This window comes from Stegostoma tigrinum, chromosome 2 (genome assembly GCF_030684315.1).
Source record: "Stegostoma tigrinum isolate sSteTig4 chromosome 2, sSteTig4.hap1, whole genome shotgun sequence".
Classification (NCBI taxonomy): domain Eukaryota; kingdom Metazoa; phylum Chordata; class Chondrichthyes; order Orectolobiformes; family Stegostomatidae; genus Stegostoma; species Stegostoma tigrinum.
The window spans coordinates 39,036,263-39,056,452 of NC_081355.1; the positions used below are offsets into that span (position 1 = coordinate 39,036,263).

General features: G+C 39.1%; 1 protein-coding gene across 3 annotated transcripts in view; it reads left to right on the top strand.

Moving 5' to 3' along the window:
- The window catches only part of ranbp9 (RAN binding protein 9), a 102,799-nt gene that overhangs the window by 70,806 nt on the left and 11,803 nt on the right, over positions 1–20,190 (top strand). For 2 of the 3 annotated variants that reach the window (XM_048521525.2, XM_048521534.2), the window contains exons 8-13: positions 242–354; positions 2,145–2,253; positions 2,783–2,979; positions 10,188–10,338; positions 14,358–14,479; positions 19,373–19,524. In XM_048521525.2, the coding sequence (XP_048377482.1) occupies positions 242–354; positions 2,145–2,253; positions 2,783–2,979; positions 10,188–10,338; positions 14,358–14,479; positions 19,373–19,524 (844 nt within the window). Of the gene's footprint in view, positions 1–241; positions 355–2,144; positions 2,254–2,782; positions 2,980–10,187; positions 10,339–14,357; positions 14,480–18,271; positions 18,343–19,372; positions 19,525–20,190 lie in introns of those variants that run through there. The other variant, XM_059653576.1, reaches the window with a different exon arrangement.

Sequence of the window (20,190 nt, forward strand, 5' to 3'; positions counted from 1 at the left end):
TGCAAATATATTTACAAATGTCATAACACTGCAAAACATGTCACCTGAGTGTTGAAATTAATGGGGAAAACAGTGTTCATATTTGCAAAACTGTTTCCATTGAGTTTGGTAAGCATTTCATGTTGTTGCCTATATGCAGCCTGGTGTAATCGTATTTACAAAAGAGTTTTTCTAGAAATTACAGTACGTCATTGTGAAATACTGCTGACCGTGTAACTTTTTTTTAAAATTCAATTTCTAGAATGGTTTCATCTTACTTAGTGCATCATGGTTACTGTGCCACAGCTGAAGCCTTTGCCAGGTCCACAGGGCAAGCTTTCCAGGAGGAACTAGCATCCATTAAAAATAGACAGAGTGAGTGTAAATTGAACAGTAGCTTGATTCTATTCGGTGACATTTTTTTTCAAAAAAATGGTTTTTTTTTAAGAAATCTCCTATTCCTTTCTGAATTTATACATATTAATCCCCAAAAGATAAAGGTGGTACATTTTAAAAAATAATGTTCGCAGAAGAAGGGCGGCATGGTGGATCGGTGGTTAGCACTGCTGCCTCACAGTACTGGGGACCTGGATTTGATTCCACCCTTGAACGGCTGTGTGGAGTTTGCATATTCTCCCAGTGTCTGTGTGCGTTTCCTCCGGGTGCTCCAGTTTCCTCCCACATTCTAAAGATGTACAGGCTAGGTGGATTGGCCATGCTAAATTGCCCGTAGTGTCCAGGGATGTTTAGGTAGGGTGGGTTAGCCATGTGGAAATGCAGGGGTAGGGGAATGAGTCGGGGTGGGATGCTGTTCGAAGGGATGGTGTGGACTAGTTGGGCTGAAGGCCTGTTACCACACTCAAGGGATTCTATGATCAATGATTCTATGACAATGCCAAGTTTTGTGGCTTGGTGATGAGCATGTGAGAGAGTGAAAACATACAGATAACTGTCAGGTAGCTTAGCAGATGTTCTGAGAAATGATGGATAGATTTTTATTGATACAAACATAGTTATATATGATGAAACCTTAAATGGGTGTATATTTAGGAACAGCAGATTTTAGTTCTTGCTGACCATCGCTGAAAATCACCAGTTGACCTTGTCATAATTCAAGTTGTAATCCAATTGGAGATATTTGTCTTGATGCTGAAGCAAGTTAACTTAGAGCATGAGTATATTTGGTTTGTTGTATACTGTTTCAATGGTATATTTGATACTTCAAGAAAGAATTAGAGCAATAATTTTCACGTAATATTGTTTCAAAATGTTTTGTGCAGCCAAGCCAGTAGCAAATGGGAGAAATTGGAACTCAGACCCGAGTGCAATTTACAAACATAAGTTTTTTTTTAAACTTCTGTTGCAAATGGCTCATGTAGATCAATGTAGTTACTGCACTGTTTCTTCCTGCTGCACTACTTGGGCACATTCTCCTTGTGTAAAATTTCAAGCTTGTTGATAGGCATGTAGTTTCCTTGAGAATGAAAGATTATAAATATTAGACATAGCTAAAGTGTGCAGGAAATACATTTCCAAAGTTCTAAAGTTGGATCAGTTACAGAATCATGTTTTGTTGAAGACTGAAGCAAATTAGTCAATGACATTCTTGCTTAGAACTGCAACAGGAAACGTTTGACTGTAGTACAGACCTCGGATACATCAGCACTTAGTCATGAATGTTGCTTGAAGGATAATAAGTTTGAAGTCTAAAGACTGAAATGTCTGAATGAAACACTTGTGAATCTAAAATTGTGTCCATGCTTTCAGTAGCAATATGTTAGCGTAGAAACATGAATTTGCAAAATATTAATTGAGTTCAAGATCTTAGTCTTGTGATATAATATGAGGAAACACAGCTGTGGAAAGGTATCAGCTATGTTCATGAGGATAGAAAATATATTAACTCCACCTTGTTTTACCATGTATCAAACCCATGACTTGATAAGGGGAAGGAAACCTGAAATATTAAGTTACACAAAAATAATAAGTGGTTGATGCTGATCTGATTTTCTAACACAATCTGATTTCAGGTTTGATGTTTCTCTTAATTATTACCAACAGAACCATAATATGCAGGTCTGAAAAGTTTTTATAGATTATTTATTCTATATTCCACTCTCTTGCTGAGAGTAGCTACAGTGAATGTACCTTTTTTACTGTTTTAGGAATTCAGAAACTGGTACTAGCTGGAAGAATGGGAGAAGCAATTGAAACAACACAGCAACTCTATCCAGGTCTACTTGAAAGAAAAACTAACCTCCTTTTTATGTTAAAGTAAGCAACATTGTAACATGACTGTGATAATGGGAACTGCAGATACTGGAGAATCCAAGATAACAGTGTGGAGCTGGATGAACACAGCAGGCCAAGCAGCATCTCAGGAGCACAAAAGCTGACGTTTCAGGCCTAGACCCTTCATCAGAGAGCTCTGCTGTGTTCATCCAGCTCCACACTTTGTTATCTTGTAACATGACTGTGTTTGTTTATTTGTACTGCATGAAATTTTCATTCTGCTTTTTTTTTCCAATGTGGCTTTTTTGATAAGGATTGCTGCATATGACCAATTTTGTGTCAGTTTTTATTAGTTACTGGAATCTGGGTTAAAGATGAGTGTTAAAGAGGTAAATGCTAAAACTTAACATGTTGTATATGTTCCATTTTATCCCTAAAAACAATGTATTTCAGGTGCCAAGCTTACTATATCAACTCAACCAAAGCTATTGTTTGAACCATTCTGGTAAACTATAGATTGGAGCTTTTAGAGAATGGAGAATGAGAAATGTTTGTTTTGTAATTTATCCAGAGTCCGCCAATTTATAGAAATGGTAAATGGGACAGATAGTGAAGTGCGATGTTTAGGAGGCCGAAGTCCAAAGTCACAAGACAGCTACCCAGCCAGCCCTAGAACCTTCAGCAGTCCCAGCATGAGTCCCAACCATGGGAGCAATATCCATGTTCTAGCAGCATGTAAAGGAAATGGTGCACACAGTCACTTTACAGGTAAATGGCTTGGAGGGAATTAGCATGCAGTGGTAAATTTTTCTATATTATTCGCTATTACAAAACAAATATTGCAGTGTTTTCTTGATAAAGATTGAAATAAGGCCATGTTACGTTCTAGTCATGTGATTGTGCTCTCCATTTATGTTTAGCCTTGACATTGTAGCAGATGGGAGCTTAGACCCTGGTAGAATTTACATAAATTGTTTAATCTGTGCTATGGAAATTGTAAATAACTTATTTACTCAAAATAATTAAATGTATCAATTTCTTCCTTTTTGTAGTACTTTGGGAGCTTTGTACCTTTTGTAAAGGTTGAATGCAAAAACTAGCTTTATGGGTTTTTTTTGAGGTTGAAAGACACTAAGTATTGGGCATAGCTCAAATTTCCTGGAAGTAAATGAAAAATGGTGTGATCAATTACACAATCAGGATTTTGTTTAAAACCAAAGTGAATTGTTCATCAGCATTCTTTCTCAGAACTGCAACAGTTAAATGTGTTATACACAGCAAGATGCATCAGCAGTGTTGGTTATGAAGGGAAATAAGCTTGAAATCCAAGGACTGAAATTGTTTTAATGAAATGTTGATTATGAATCATGAACTGTCTTTCTGAATAACCCAGAGAAAATTAACTATCATAGTTTATTGAGCCACTCACAGGAACATTGCAGATTTTCTTGTGATTTATGAACAATATTTGAATATCAGACCAGGTTATTATATTTGAGCTCCATCATGGTAGTAATAGTTCATTTTTGTAAACTCTCAAGTCATTGCTTCTTATGAGTCTGTGTCTATGCACAATTTGAATTATTTGTATTGCAAAAGCTGCAGGAAAGTGAGTGAATCCTTGCCTTATGAGAAAGCACTTCATTATCCAGGTGTGATTTTTATCACTTTATTATTCATTCCACTGAAAGTGAGGTGTTTTTCCCCTCCCTCCCCAAAGTGTTCACTATCTTTTACTGTGAACTCTTCTGTCATTTACTGCTATTCATTTTGAATCTCCTCTTCAAACAGTGTAGCAAATGAAATATATTCTGTAAAACTACCTTGCAGATCTCTGCTTACTACAGAGGAATACAGAAGAGCAGCTAAATGTTTTCTGAGCGGACTCCATAGCAGTTCTGCTGCAAAAGCATTCATAAGAGATACATCTCTGAAAGAAGCAGCGGCATAGGGTAAATCCGTGGGAGGGGCGAGAGGGGCAGTTTTAATTTAACAAAAACTATAACAAAGAGAAGTGATAGCACTTTGAGTTCACTGATCAGGGTGTTAGCCAGCACATTCAATGCAGCTTTGCCACTTTACCTAATCGTGTCTTTTCCATTGATAATTCCTAATGAATTTTGATAGGCACTTCGCATTCAAAATATTAAACATTTCCTGAGGTAGCTTTTCATTTGCCATTTTGTCTCTCTTAAGCTTGTGTATTGAGAACCATTTCAAATTTTACAGCCACGTCTGTCACATCTAGGAAGGCCAGACGTAAGAAAATTCTCAATTCAAAATACTTCTATTGACTAATTTTAGAAAAGCATTCCCTGCTATAATCACAATCCTGTCGTGTCTAACTGAAACTATCATTAAATATTCCTGACCATTGCTTTAATAGAGCTAGTTTGAAACTGCCTAGAACTTATTTTTTTGGTAACACCCATGTGGCCTGCTGATGGTCATCTTATGAATATGTGAAGATGATGTGACTTAGGATTGTTTGTATATGAAGTGCCAAAACACGAATTGTCTCAACAATCCCCTTATTTAACAACTGGTTAACCTTAAGAAATATGAAAGTTCATCCTTCCTGATTCTTCTTGATCTTAAACACTAAATTCAAACACAGAAATTCAAATACTGAATTTTCAATGAAAACTGATTTTTTGATGGTCCATATCTGTTTGTGATGATCTGAAATAGTTCAGTTGAAATGCATGTAATTCAAATGAAATACTGGGACTGGAAAACTTTTTACTGGGAGCCCAAACTGTACCTTTGGATTATTTTATTATGTTCAGTACAGTAAGTTCAGACTGCCCTGCTGAATCAAATATTATAAGAGTTCAATGGCAGTCAGTGATGTTGAATCTTTGGTCTCTGGGGAGTCATTAGTCACTTAGTCCCGGAAAATTATTAGACCCAGTTACATTGGCATATTTAAATTCTGGAATGAGCAGTCTGGTAGCTGGGATGCCAGGTGGAATTGCAGAATAAGAATTGATGCATGGGTACTGGGGATTCATTATCATTTATTGCTGCTTTCCATTCCAGCCAAGACACAGAAATTTAGGCAGAGGGATATTGGAGGAGAGTGTATCAGCAGATAGAAAGGGATGGCATGAATGACAGGGGACTGAGTAAGATAGGCGCGAAGATCAGAGTGGAGGCTGAAGGTAGGGGTAAGGGGACATGAGTGAGTGAGGGGCGGGGGGGAACTAAGTAATGCATGCCTGGAGGGTGAGAGTTAAGGGAGGGAAGGGTTGATGCAAGAGATGGTCGGGGGGGCAAGTTGGTGATGATGGTTGGGAAGAGGGCTGTGTGGTGGCAGAGAGAAGCTGTCTACAATGTGCAAGTGTGGAGCGGGAGGATCTTGGCTGACTCTTCTGTCATTATGGATTATGGAGCGTTTGAAAGCTAGAAACACAGGCTTGTCAGTGATGCCCATGAATGAATATATAAACAAAATATAAGTTTTTTTTTAAATTTTGTTTTTGCTTTTTTTCCTGGCATTTGGGTTCACATTGAGTTTTTTTAATATATAATATATTTATATATAAAAAATGGTTTCACTATAAGACACTCATAGAATCCCTACAGAACGGAAATGGGTCATTCAGCCCAATGGGTCCATATTAACCCTTCAAACAGGATCCCCGCCAGACCCATCCCCCTACTCTATCCCTGTAATCCAGCGTTTCTCATGGCTAGCTCACTTACCCTGCACATGCCTGACACTATAGGCAATTTAACATGGCCAATCCATCTAAATTGCAAATCTCTGAACAGTGGATCCAAACTGGAGCACCCAGCAGAAATCCAAACAGACAAAGGGAGGATGCTCAAACTCTACACGGACAATCGCCTGAGGGTGGAATGGAACCTGGGTCCCTGGCACCATGAGGCAGTAGTGCTAACCGTTAACGCACCCCACGTGCACGGGCATCTGTGGGAAGCCTAGCCTTTGTTGCCTGTTCCTAATAGCCTATCTGTAAGAAGGTGGTGGTGTTAAAATGGGGTCACATCTGAAGATATCTTAGAAACATTGTTATAGTCCTTTGATTTGCATGTAAATAACTTTATCCTGTATTGTACATATTAACTCAATTGAATATTGAAATGTTGAGGTCTGTAATTGTTTTTACGCAAAGCATGTCCCACTGTCTTGACAGTAATGGAAAATAAACAGTGAAAACCAATGTCTCTGTACACCTGATGCCTTTATTCCATCTATTTGAAGTGGCCTGGAAACATTTGCACTTCACAACATCTGATTAAGTGCTACAATTACATGATTCTTGGTCACAAATTTTTAGACCTTGTTCATGTTTGGCTGCTCTTCTAAAATTTACTGCATTTCCAAAGTAATTCATTGGTTGTAAAGCAGTTTGGATTGTTTGTTCATCTATATACAGATTTATATATGAAAAGGGATTTCTGCTTTCTTGCTGGATATACATTAATACAGTTGCTCATTTTTGTTTTGGTACTTTGCTCAACCAGTTGTTACAAGTATCATACAGTAATTCCTGGTTTAATATTACATTCTTGATGCATACACTTAACGTTGTTTGACTCAAAGTTGTATCAGATTTTTTCCAAATATTACTAATGTTAAACTGTTCTCGGCTGAGAAGTGATGAGACTAAGTAAGGAAGTGAGCAGAATTGTGAGTAAGAGGGTCAGAGAAAGAGTGAGCAAGAAAGGCCTCTCCAAAAATAGCCCAGATCAATCCACATCACTCTACATCAGCCAAGCATGATAAAACACAGAAATCACAGCAGACAGTACTGCCCCCCCCCCCCCCCCCCCCAATAAGCAATGTTATCGTGGAAAGGCTTAAAATAGCACAACTTGAATTGAGGATTTACTGTATTTTATGTATGTCCAGTTTTTGTTCAACACTAGTTTAAAAATCAAAGAATCACATGCTCATTGCATGACTGACTTCTTGTAAGCTATTTCAAAATTAAAATGAGTGTAGCCCTCAATTGGTTCCTGTTGGAGGAAAAAATAGCTTTGCATCTTCACAACCAAGGGACACACCAAAGCACTTTACAGCCAATGGAAGATTGTTCTAATTTTTCCACAGCAAGGCCTTAAAAACAGCTGATCTGTTCTTAGTTGTTTCACAAGAAGTAAATATTGACCAAGACACTAGGGAAATAGGCGTTATGAAGTCACTAATATTTGTCTGTGAGGACAGGTAGGACTTTTATTCCTTTTATAATGTCTCATCTGAGAAATCATACCACTGATGGTATAGTGTACCCTTTGTGCTGTACTAGAAAAATGGTTTAAATTTTGCACTCCAGAATAGAATGGATTTGAGCCTGCAGTCTTTGATTCCAAGATGATGCTATTATCTCTGAGCCATAGCTGACACCCTAGTTCTTAATTCAGAACTTAATACTTCACAAGTTCGCACAAGTTTGCCAACGGTTTCACATTTTGCTTTTGCTCAGTGATTGAGGCTTGAGCTTGGGATTCGCTTGAAATTATACCTTGTGTTTTAATTTGATTCAGAAAAATGTTCTTTTGCTGGAGATCTGAAATATAAATAGTGTTGTGACATCTCAGCAGGACTGGCGACTACTATGGAGAAATAAGTAGACCTTAGTTTCTCTAGTACTTTGTTTTAATCTTTGTTTTATGTGCATGGACCAAGAAACTTTCTTCTTTTCCCATTGTGCAAATACACGCTCTGAGTTCTTAAAGTCTTGTACAAAGCAGTTCAGGCAATTTTGATGGTTTTCCATGGTTAGAGCTCTAATTGTAAATCTGTCTTAATATTAGCAATTCAGTGGCATTCTTTACACTGAATCTGCTTCGCACCACCACCACCTCATTTTGCTTCCTTGACCTTTTTTGAGGTGCCAAATGCTAATTACAGCCATAGTTCTCTGTTAAAATAATTGTTCTGCGTTGAACTTTGTGCAGCCAGTGGGAATTCCAGTCTTATTATGGGATGAGGAAAACCCACTTGCAAAGGTGAGGTAACAGGGAACTATAGTAAGAAGAACATATGTTAAAAGGGCACAACTCTCAAGAGAATTACTTATTGCTACTGTACAATTCCATTTCATTGGCTGATGTGTTAACTCAAGGGGTTGAAAATGTTTGGATTTATGTATATTGCAAATGCTTGCTTATGTCTTTTTAAAAGCAGGTTCAGTATTATCCCAGCTGTTCACAGCCATCTTAGTTATCTCTCCATTAGGTTCCATTTGGATAACAAATGTAATGTTATCATGTGAAGCAACCTCATATGTTTTCTTAATATTGCTGTAGAGTGTACATGAGCAGCACCTTTAGCTGATTTTATGGGTGGGTTAGTGTTACAATTTCTGCCATATCTTCTGAATGTTCTAAAAGTCTGTATGAATCTTTTTTAAACCTAATTTACTACTGGCCTTGCATTCTTTGAGCCCCTGTTGCATACCTGAATCTGAAATTTTAACACTAAATGTCTGTTGTACCCAATAATTTGAGATACTTTAATCCAATATCCTATTGATTTGAAACATTTTGTGGTTCTTGGAGTTGTATGGTATTCGTGTGATGCACAGTGTTGATACTGTGTCCTTCAGCAAATCACCACTACAGCAAATTTTGTTTTAATTGGCACCTTGTGAAGAGGCATTTTCAATAAACGGGCAAAAAGTATATACCTGAAACACGAGAAGCTCATTGTATCATCATGATCTCCACCATGTCTCACCAGTCACGTGTTCCCTAACTGACAAATCAAATTTTTATTGAAGGCAGTATTGCATTATTTGAGTGATTTATGCTGCAAGTAAAGTATGACAGTTAAGAGTATACCCCTGCATTATATATCTAGTACTTGGTGTGTGTTTTTACATTGATCAAGAGGTCCACATTATCAACCGGAATATTTAATCAACCAGTACACTCTTGCTCCCATAGGTGCCGGTTAATAAAATGTTTGCTGCATTTGAATAATTAGAATTACATTTGGTCATGTAATATGGGCATTGTTGCCAAAGCCAGTATTTATTTCCCGTCTGTAAATATCCTTGACAAGGTAATGAGATTCTTCAGTGCTCGGTAGTCAATTTAAAAGATAATTAAGAGTCAGCGATATGTAAGTGTGAATGTGAAGTTCATGTAGGCCAGACCAGGTGAGGACATTGCTGAACGAGATGCATTTTTGTCACAGATGAGGTGGTGCATGGTCACTAGTACTCATGCTAGTCTTTTAGTCCAGATTTATTTTATTTAAATTAAATTTGCAGACCACCATGATTGGATTTGAAGTCAGGTGTGTGTATCATTTAGTCTGATTTGCTTGTTTACTGTCCAGTGATGTAACAACAATGTCACCAAATCCTGTGTATTAGAGAAATCAACTTTTGTTCAGGGTACCCTCACCAAAGCAATTAAATTGCACTCTCTCTACAAATGGATGGCCATTCCTTCATTATGTTACAAGTGGACCAGTGGATGGTCATTAATCTGAACAGTGCCCCTGTTTCTGTCTCCATAAATGCTGTCAGACTTGTTCAGTGTTTCTGGCATCTTTTGCTTTTAATTCCAATTTTCAGCATCTAGAACATTTTTTTTGCTTCTGTACAGTTAGGCAGTTACTTGCATAATATCAATTACTTGAAGGTTTCCATACTGAAATCTGCTTTAAATTAAAACTTCTAAATTCTAAGAATCTAGAAGATATTTCATGGTGGATTTCGGTAAAGCATCAAAACTTTTGTTGCTCATCAGCTTTTTCAAGCATTTCTTGAAAGCTTTGACAATGTGTTTGTGTAAAAATAATACTGTGGTTTTTATTTGTCTAAAGTATTAAGATATCTAAGGTATTAAGGTAATTAGTCACTCAAGCTGTTTTCAATTATGCATAGCCCTTCTCTTGTGCCTTCCCCATTTATTGTGTTTTACAACTTTTATACTTCTGTATTAAAGTAATTGAGCTGACACATTATAGGTTAATATGTTTCATATTTTGGCAGGTTATGAAAATAATTGTAGCAATGGTATAATATCAAATAAAGGGCATCAATCTAGCAGTCACAAGCACCCAGCCTCATGTTTAAATACATCCGAACTAAATAGTTTAAATGCTGCAAGATCTCAGCAATCAAACAGCTGTAGCAGAGACAAGTAAGTGGTTTAGTTTAATTTTATTTTCTTCAATTTGTTTTTCTTGTATATTTGCTGTCCTGGTATTAAATCTAGCATGTTGACTTCAACTGCTCACACTTTTCATACTCCATCTTGCCCTAGTCTCAAAATATTTTACTTCTGAGCACATTTATATTTTCTAATAATTTAGAATCACTACTGGCAGGTGTGCATAGTTAAAACATGACTATTTCCTAATAGTTACAGTACTGAAGATTATTGTTAAAACATGTCAGCACTTCGAACTCATCTGGATGACAAAATGCCTTACAAAGGTGATAATCATACTTGAAAATGATCTCTCGTAGAGTACCTAATGGTTAGTTTTGTTAGTGCTGTAAGACATCCTAAAGTTAATAACACACTGTCTTATCCTGTTGTGTTGCACTCCCACAGCACCAAATGAAATATATTTGGAACAGATCTAGCAGTTCAAAACTAGTTTTCTGAGAGGCTGTGGAACACAGCAGCAGAATTGTACACAAGCTGTAACTTTTGGGTCCAGCACACTCCTCACTCTTCCAGTATCACCAAGACTAAACCTTGATTTGGTTTGGAGTGTCAGAGCGAAGCTAGGAATTGTACTAGGGATAGCTGAAAATGAGGTGGCAACCTACTGAAGCTACAACACAGGACTGCATTAATGCTTAACAGTGAATAGAGCTAAGCAATCCCATGACCAGTGGGTCAGATTAAAGTTCTGCAGCCCTACGATGTTCAGTCTTGAAAGTTGATGAAGGAAGGAGCTCTAAAGAAATCCAGAGCCTCTATGATATTGGAGTTTAGTATATCATTGCAGAAGACAAGGCTGAGTGGAAAAGCTGAAGTGAAAAAGTGAAAAGCAAAGTGCCGAGTAGCTGATCCATCCTGTGGCCCCCACATTAAGGCCAAGGTTCAGCCAGTTCAATTCAGTTTGCATATCTTTGAGAACCAGCCGAAGACATTGCATACAGTAAAGGCTGTGGGCCCTGACAATGTCTGCTATACTGCAGAAGACATGTGCTCTTGACCTAGCTAATCCCATGGCTGAGTTGTTTCAATACAGCTACATCACAAGCATCTATTCTAGTTGCAGCTCACCCCTGTGGCGGGTGAAGGGAATGTACTACCACTGGTAAATCTTTAAGAGCACAAAGGAGGTTGTTGTCGTCAGCCAGTCGTCTACGCTCATTGCTATAGGAGTTCCTCAGGGCGGTATTGTGGGTCCAGTCATCTTCAGTTGCTTTGTTAATGACCTTCCCTCCAATGTGAGATCAGATATGGGTTGTTCACTCGTGATTTCAATGTTCAATATTTACATCTACCCAAACTTTAAATCATTCTGTGTTTGCATGGAGCAAGACCTGGGCAATATCAGGCTTGGGTTGATGTGTGACAAGTAACATTCACAACCACGAAATCCCTACCATCAACATTCTGGAGTTAGCATTTACCAGAAGCTGAACTGATCCAGCCATATGCCTACTCTAGTGACAAAAACAGGATAGAAAATCTGTCATCTCTTGATTCCTTGAAGGTTGCCTGCATGTACATGGCAAAAGCCTGATGGGCTACATCCTAGAGTTCTGAGGGAGGTGGCTGAGGAAATAGCGGAGGCTTTGGTCGTGATCTTTCAAAAGTCACTGAAGTCAGGGAAAGTCCCAGATGATTGGAAAATTGCTGTTGTAACCCCCTTGTTTAAGAAAGGATCAAGGCAAAAGATGGAAAATTATAGGCCGATTAGCCTAACCTCGGTAGTTGGTAAAATTCTAGAATCCATTGTCAAGGATGAGATTTCTAAATTCCTGGAAGTGCAGGGTCAGATTAGAACAAGTCAGCATGGATTTAGTAAGGGGAGGTCGTGCCTGATAAACCTGTTAGAATTCTTTGAAGAGGTAACAAGTATGTTAGACCAGGGAAACCCAGTAGATGTTATCTATCTAGACTTCCAAAAGGCCTTTGATACGGTGCCTCACGGGAGGCTGCTGAGCAAGGTGAGCTACTGGCTTGGATTGAGGATTGGCTGTCTGACAGAAGGCAGAGAGTTGGGATAAAAGGCTCTTTTTCGGAATGGCAACCGGTGACGAGTGGTGTCCCGCAGGGTTCAGTGTTGGGGCTGCAGCTGTTCACCTTATATATTAATGATCTGGATGAAGGGACTGGGGGCATTCTGGCGAAGTTTGCCCATGATACAGAGATAGGTGGACAGGCAGGTAGTACTGGGGAGGTGGGGAAGCTGCAAAAAGATTTAGACAGTTTAGGAAATGTTAGACAGTTTAGGTGGTCCAGGAAATGGCTGATGAAATTCAATGTGAGTAAATGTAAGTTTTTGCACTTTTGGAAAAAAGAATACAGGCATGGACTATTTTCGAAATGGTGAGAAAATTGGTAATGCAGAAGTACAAAGGGATCTGGGAGTGTTGGTCCAGGATTCTCTAAAGGTTAACTTGCAGGTAGAGTCCGTGATTAAGAAAGCGAATGTAGTGTTGTTTATCTCAAGAGGGTTGGAATATAAAAGCAGTGATGTGCTTCTGCGACTTTATAAAGCTCTAGTTAGGCCCCGTTTTAGAATACTGTGTCCAATTTTGGGCCCCACACCTCAGGAAGGACATACTAGCCCTGGAGCGTGTCCAGCAGAGATTCACACAGATGATCCCTTGGTAGCATTAATGGTAGCTTTAACGTATGTTGAACAGCTAAGGATCCTGGGATTGTACTCATTAGAGTTTAGAGGGTTGAGGGGAGATCTAATAGAAACTTACCAGATAATGTATGGTTTAGAGGGGGTGGATGCTAGGAAGTTGTTTCCGTTAGGTGGGGAGACTAGGACCTGTGGGCACAGCCTTAAAATTAGAGGGGGTAAATTTAAAACTGAAATGAGACAACATTTCTTCAGCCAGAGTGTGGTGGGCTTGTGGAGCCATTGCCACAGAGTGCAGTGGAGCCGGGACGTTGGATGCCTTCAAGGCAGAGATCGACAAATTCTTGATCTCTGAAGGAATCAAGGGCTACGGGGAGAGTGCAGGGAAGTGGAGTTGAAATGCCCATCAGCCATGATTTAAATGGCGGAGTAGACTTGATGGGCTGATTGGCCTTACTTCCACTCCTATGTCTTATGGTCTTAAGTTAGGAATGTGATGGAAGGCACTCCATCCCTAGCTGATTGCACTCTGAATTCAGCCAAGAAACATGATATGCAAGTCAAAACAACACCACTGGTGATCGAAATACCAACTTTGTGCACCTGTGGTGCAGAATGTGTACCATCTGCAAGATACATTGCAGCACTCATTTCCGTTTTCCTTAATATCACCTTTCGAACCCAGGATCTCTTATCATATAGGTCAGAGACAGTTAAGTGCAAGGGAGCACCACCACCCTTGTGTTCTCCTGCAGGGCCCTGACTTTGAACAATATTGCCATTGCTTCACCCATGTTGAATTAAAATCTTGGATCTTCCTCCCTTAGCCGTGGGTATATCTAGACCACGTGGATTACATTTCAGGATAGAGCTCCTCAAACTTGCTTGGGGGTAGGCAATATATTCATAAGAATGAATTTTTAAAATGCCAAAGATTATTTTCTGCCGCCTTGTGCATGGAGGAGGCGAATGAAGAGATTTGTTTTTTCTTTCAAGACAAACCTTCCATTATATTGCATGATAGATTAGCAGTATCTGCCATGTGCGGTGTGTTTCCAGTGTGAGCTGGAATCCCTGAAGGAGTGAAATCTGAATAAATCAGTTGTTTTTCTGGGTGTTGGTTTTTTTTTTTTAGCTCCTGGATGAAAACATTGTCGTTGTTTGTCCCCAAATGTTGGGAAGATAAAAGAATGGGGCTAAAAATATCCGCAAAGGGATAGTGGGGAAGTAACCAGTTTACAGAATTCAGTATAGTTTGGTTACTTCAATGTTGTTTAAGATTACTTCTCACACTGGTTTGTGGGGATATTTTAAAAAGCCAAGCACAATTTTCTTTGTACATATGATGACTCTGTCATTTTTTTTTAATCTTATGTAGCACCGACGTAGATATGGAGACTGAGCACTACACCAATGGGGTGGCAGACTCATCACCCAATGGCCTCCTTAATGGCAGTTCGAAGCATGACCATGAAATGGATGAAAATGATACTGATATGGGTATGAATACTTTAACTCTACAAATTAGAAAAGGCAGTTTGTTGATTTTGACTGCCGATATTGTGCCTGAACACACTCTCCTGAATAATGGTTGCATCCAGAAAGTTACGTTTGCCTTCCCTTGTCACAAATTAACTGATCTGTACATTGTAGCACTTTTTGTCTTATTTTGAATTTGCTGTTTGAAGTCATTGATGAATTGTGTATCACGTAATGCACTGCTGACTGAACATGCTAGCAAGGATGGGAGTAAGCATAAATCACTTTTTAAAATTGAAATAGATGGCCAGTAAAATGCTTTCACTTATCGTGTCTCTGTCAATAAAATATATATCATTTACAGAAAAAGACATGTTTTACCTCAGTCTCTCGGCTTGTTTTCTTTTGTCCTTCGTTTTACACACTACTTTACCCTGCTACTGTGACTGTCAATCTTAAGTTTTTTGGTGAGGTGGATTAGCAACCACTAAGCAGCCAGTTTGAGAGGGTTTAACAGAAACAAAAATTGCAGGAAAAGCTCAGCAGACCTGGCACCATCTGGAGACAAATCAGAGTTAACATTTCTGGCTGATGACCCTTCCTTTCAACTGTGGAAGGATCACCTGACCAGAAACATTTAACTCTGATTTCTCTCCACACGCTGTCAGACCTACTGAGATTTACCAGCAGTTTGTGATGTACATCATCTGCAGCTCTTCTGGTTTTTATGGAGAAGGTTTAACTTTAGTCTGTTTTACAACTTACACTATCAACGCAAAAAGGACTCTTAAAGGGTTGTGTTTCAATCGATTGCTGAATTTGGTTTCAGTATCTCGATCACTTTACTGAAATATGATGAAACTGAGAACTTGGGCATTCAGGGAATTTTCTAAAGTCTCCTTATCTCGGAGTGATCCCGTACACGTAGTACACTTGAGATCCTGGATATATCTCCTGAAGAGTTGATAAAATGTGGAGCTGGAGGAGCGCAGCAGATCAGACAGCATCCAAAAGCAGGAAAATCAACCAATGCCCTGATGAAGGGTCCCTACCTGAAACATCAACTTTCGTGCTCCTTGGATGTTGTCTGACCTGCAGTGCTCCTCCAGCTCCACATTATGTCGACTGACTTCCAGCATCTGTGGTCTTTGCTTACCCCTGTATCTCCTGAAAAGTTTTTTTTTCCTCTTATTGCTCGTATGTCTATTTCCAGGGTGCTGAGAACAGGATGTAATTAGTTGGTTAAAATAGTATCAGAGATAATGGGAACTGCAGATGCTGGAGAATTCAAAGATAATAAAATGTGAGGCTGGATGAACACAGCAGGCCAAGCAGCATCTCAGGAGCACAAAAGCTGACGTTTCGGGCCTAGACCCTTCATCAGAGAGCCCGAAACGTCAGCTTTTGTGCTCCTGAGATGCTGCTTGGCCTGCTGTGTTCATCCAGCCTCACATTTTATTATCTTGTAATTAGTTGGTTTCCTGTTTAGTTAGTTCCCTACATCACTACTGTTCCCAAGGTTCTCTTCTGTTGAGAGAGGAATATCCAGAAATCTCTATTTTGTTATTTTCCTATATTGGACAGGGTGGTTGCTGCAAGGTCACAGTACCAGGTAATTTCTAGCCAAATCATTAGAATAGAATCACAGAATGGTAATAGTGCAGGCAAAGATCAATCACAGTTGACTGTGCTGGCTCTTTGCAAGACTATTTTATCTACTGTCATTTCCCTTTTTCAATATCAATTTGAAAACTGAATGAATTTACCTCCTCCAAACTCTCTCAGCATATGCCAGATCCTTGCCATTTGATCCGTGGAAGTTTTTTTCCCCCTCCTATTGCCACTGATTCTTTTATCAATTTATCTTGAATCTGTGGGTTCTGATTCTTGGTCTTGCACCAATGGAAATAATTTCTCTTTCTCTATCCAGTTCACTCTATCAAATTCAGCCTTTTCTTCTCAGAGTAGAATAGTCCCAGCCAGTTGAATCTATCTTTATAACCAAAGTTCCTCATACCTGTAATAATTCTCCTGAATTTTTTTCTGCACCATCCCTAATGCCTTCGCATCACAGATCATAGAATCCCTACAGCGTGGAAACAGGCTCTTCGTCCCAACAAGTCCACCCTGATCCTGAGAGTATCCCACACAGACGTATCCCCCTAATAACCCACCTAATCTACACATCCCTGAATACAAGCAATTTAGCATGGCCAATCCATCTAACCTGCACATCTTTGGGCAGAAACCAGAGCACCTGGAGGAAACCCACACAGATACGGGGAAAATGTGCAAACTCAACACAGACAGTTGCCCGAGGATGGAATCGAACCTAGGTTCCTGGCACTGAGACGGCAGTGCTAACTATTAAGCCACCGTGTTACCCTAGTCTTCCTACAATGCAGTGTTCCAGCTGAGTGTTTTATAAATCAGGATGGTTTTGGGATGATTGTGGAGTGTTCTGTAGACTGGGCCTGAACCACCTCTCTCCAAAAATACTAACCTCTGCTGATGTTTAAAATGCTTGCATATGGATAGGAGGCTGTTACTGCATTGATACCTGATGTGGTGGAGCAGCGTTGTCATTTTTTTGGTTAAAAGTATCCCTGAAGTTTTATCATCTGATGCTCTGCCATATTTGTGGCAGTTGTGATGTGTCCTCAGTTGATTTATGCTGGGATACAGTTCTTTTTTTTAAAAGAAATGTATTTCAAGTCTTTAAGATTTGCACATATGTGGTCTGTATCCACAAACTCTTCACTAGGCAGTTTTCATATTTGGTTTGAAGCTGTATGCACTCATCCCCAGTAACGTGACCGGTTCTCCAGTATGTCATATGACATAGAACATAGAACATTACAGCACAGTACAAGCCCTTCAGCCCTCGATGTTGTGCCGACCTGTCATACCAATCTGAAGCCCATCTAACCTACACTCTTCCATGTACGTCCATATGCTTGTCCAATGACGACTTAAATGTACTTAAAGTTGGCGAATCTACTACCGTTGCAAGCAAAGCGTTCCAAACCCTTGCTACTCTGAGTAAAGAAACTACCTCTGACATCTGTCCTGTATCTTTCACCCCTCAATTTAATGCTATGCCCCCTCGTGCTCGCCATCACCATCCTAGGAAAAAGGCTCTCCCTATCCACCCTATCTAACCCTCTGATTATCTTATGTCTCAATTAAGTCACCTCTCAGCCGCCTTCTCTCTGACGAAAACAGCCTCAAGTCCCTCAGCCTTTCCTCGTAAGACCTTCCCTCCATACCAGGCAACATCCTAGTAAATCTCCTCTGCACCCTTTCCAAAGCTTCCACATCCTCCTTATACTGCGGTGACCGGAACTGTACACAATACACCAAGTGCGGCCGCACCAGAGTTTTGTACAGCTGCCGTATAACCTCTTGGTTCCGATCCCTCTATTAATAAAAGCTAAAACACTGTATGCCTTCTTAACAGCCCTGTCAACTTGGGTGGCAACTTTCAAGGATCTGTGTACATGGACACTGAGATCTCTCTGTTCATCTACACTAGCAAGAATCTTACCATTAGCCCAGTACTTTGCCTTCCGGTTACTCCTACCAAAGTGCATCACCTCACACTCGTCTGCATTAAACTCAATTTGCCACCTCTCAGCCCAGCTCTGCAGCTTATCTAAGACATTTCTATGACCTTTGCCTGTGAGTTGTCAGATCAATTCATATTAGACCTTGTATTGATTTACACAAACACTTTTTGTTTTTGACTTTTTGAAATGGCTAGGTCCCCTTTTCATTCAGAATCTTTATTTGTGCCTTTGTTTGTAATGGCAGCAACAGCTGTGCGAAGTTACATGCATCAAAAGGCCACCCAAGAACAGATAAGGTAGGGAAGAGAGGAAGCGAGCCGTTCTCTCCACTTGTTCTTGCACTTCAAGTCTTGATCCCCACCCCAACCTAACCTAACCTACCCTACCCCGTACACAATCTCAGGCCAAACATGTTTTCTCTGGTACTGTATGTCTGTTAAACAAGAAATGTACTGTTATCTGTTGGAGTCCCTACATGTTCCATGCTGTACATAAGAACATGTGTATTGATGCATGTCCATTCTTGCTTTTCAGGGGTTTCACTTTGCTGTTTCAGTTTATTAAATATTTGGAACTGGTTATCTGTTTATTTTGAAGTTGTTACAATTCCTATTTAAATATTCACTAGTTTGTAATAATTATATCACCTATGATAAATCAGTGACTCTTATTAATTTTCTGTTTGGCTGCAAATGAGCCATGATATTTATTATTCTAGACTCCATTTTTAAACCATTACTTTTTAATTTTTCTCGACAAGTGTTTTCTGGCTTAATAGTTTGAACACTGGTTCTCTTGTGTATAATGAAATATGATGAAAGTAATGTAGAAGGGAGAATTCATTACAGTATCTTTTTTTAAAATTATGAAACAAAATGACAAGAACAAATCCAAGATCTTTTGTTTCATCATAGCTATCTAACAATGTTGATAAGTGGAGCTAAAATACATGTCCGGCATGATCTAATTGGGTGCCTGATCTTGGTCCACTCCTGTTCCTATTATCAATTCAATGGCAAGCAAAATCCAAGACACAATTTTTGTAGGTTGTGTGTAAGGGAAGTCCATATGATTAGCTGCAGTTTACATGGATCAAAGTTAAAAGATATCTACATTTTTAACCTGCCACTTTTTTATTTAGTAAAAGAACAAATATAGATAAGATTTCAGCTTTTAGTTTACATGGTTAGACTTTACAACCAAATGTTCCTGATGTGCTTAGTAAAATTTAGAACTCTAATCCCTGATTCAGGTGCGCTGGTTGCTTTTAACTGTATACCTCATCTGACTGCTATCCTGTTTTAATGTAACAAATTAGTTTGTTTTTTTCATGGATTCTTGACAGAAATAGACTTGACTCAATCGCGACGGCAACTTTGTGGTGGCAGCCAGGCAGCAATCGAACGTATGATTCATTTTGGGCGTGAACTACAAACCGTGAGTGAGCAGCTGAGAAGAGAATGTGGCAAAAACACAGCCAATAAAAAAATGTTACAGGTACTAAAGTAATACACATTTGGGCTTAGCATAGAATTTGTACATTAATGAAAATTTAATTTTAAGAACTCATCTCGTAGAAGGCAAAGCACAAATCAGTTTGACTCCAGCAGTAACCTTATCTCCTCGGACATTTTAGGTAATGTAATGCAAACGGTGTTCCAGGATTTAAGTATTTAACCTAGGCTGACGTGTCAGTGCTACGTAGGATGCCTGCTTGTGCTCTTAAGGCATAGAACATTAAAGGGAATGTGGTAACATCCATAGGAAGTTAGCTAAAAGACAGAAAATGATGAGTAGTGTTCAGCAAATGTTTCTTGGACAAGAGGAATGTAAATTTGTAAACATTCCATTATCTTGGTCGTATCTGTCTGTAGGGGTCGCAAATATCATTAGTTGCTGGAAGGCGTAACATAATTTTTAACTATTAAGAGCAAAGACAGGATTTAGAAAAAGTTTTATGGGGAGGGTTACTGAAAACTGGAATGTCCTCGACAAAAGAGTGGTGAATGTATAATCCATAGTGCTTTAAAGAAACTGGATAAATATTGTAAACAAAATAGAACAAATCATTAGCTATTCCAGAGAATTGTCACAACCAGAATGATCTGAATAATCTTTCTTTTTAATGTCCTTGATAACTGAAATGGAAATTCTTTCTGCCTC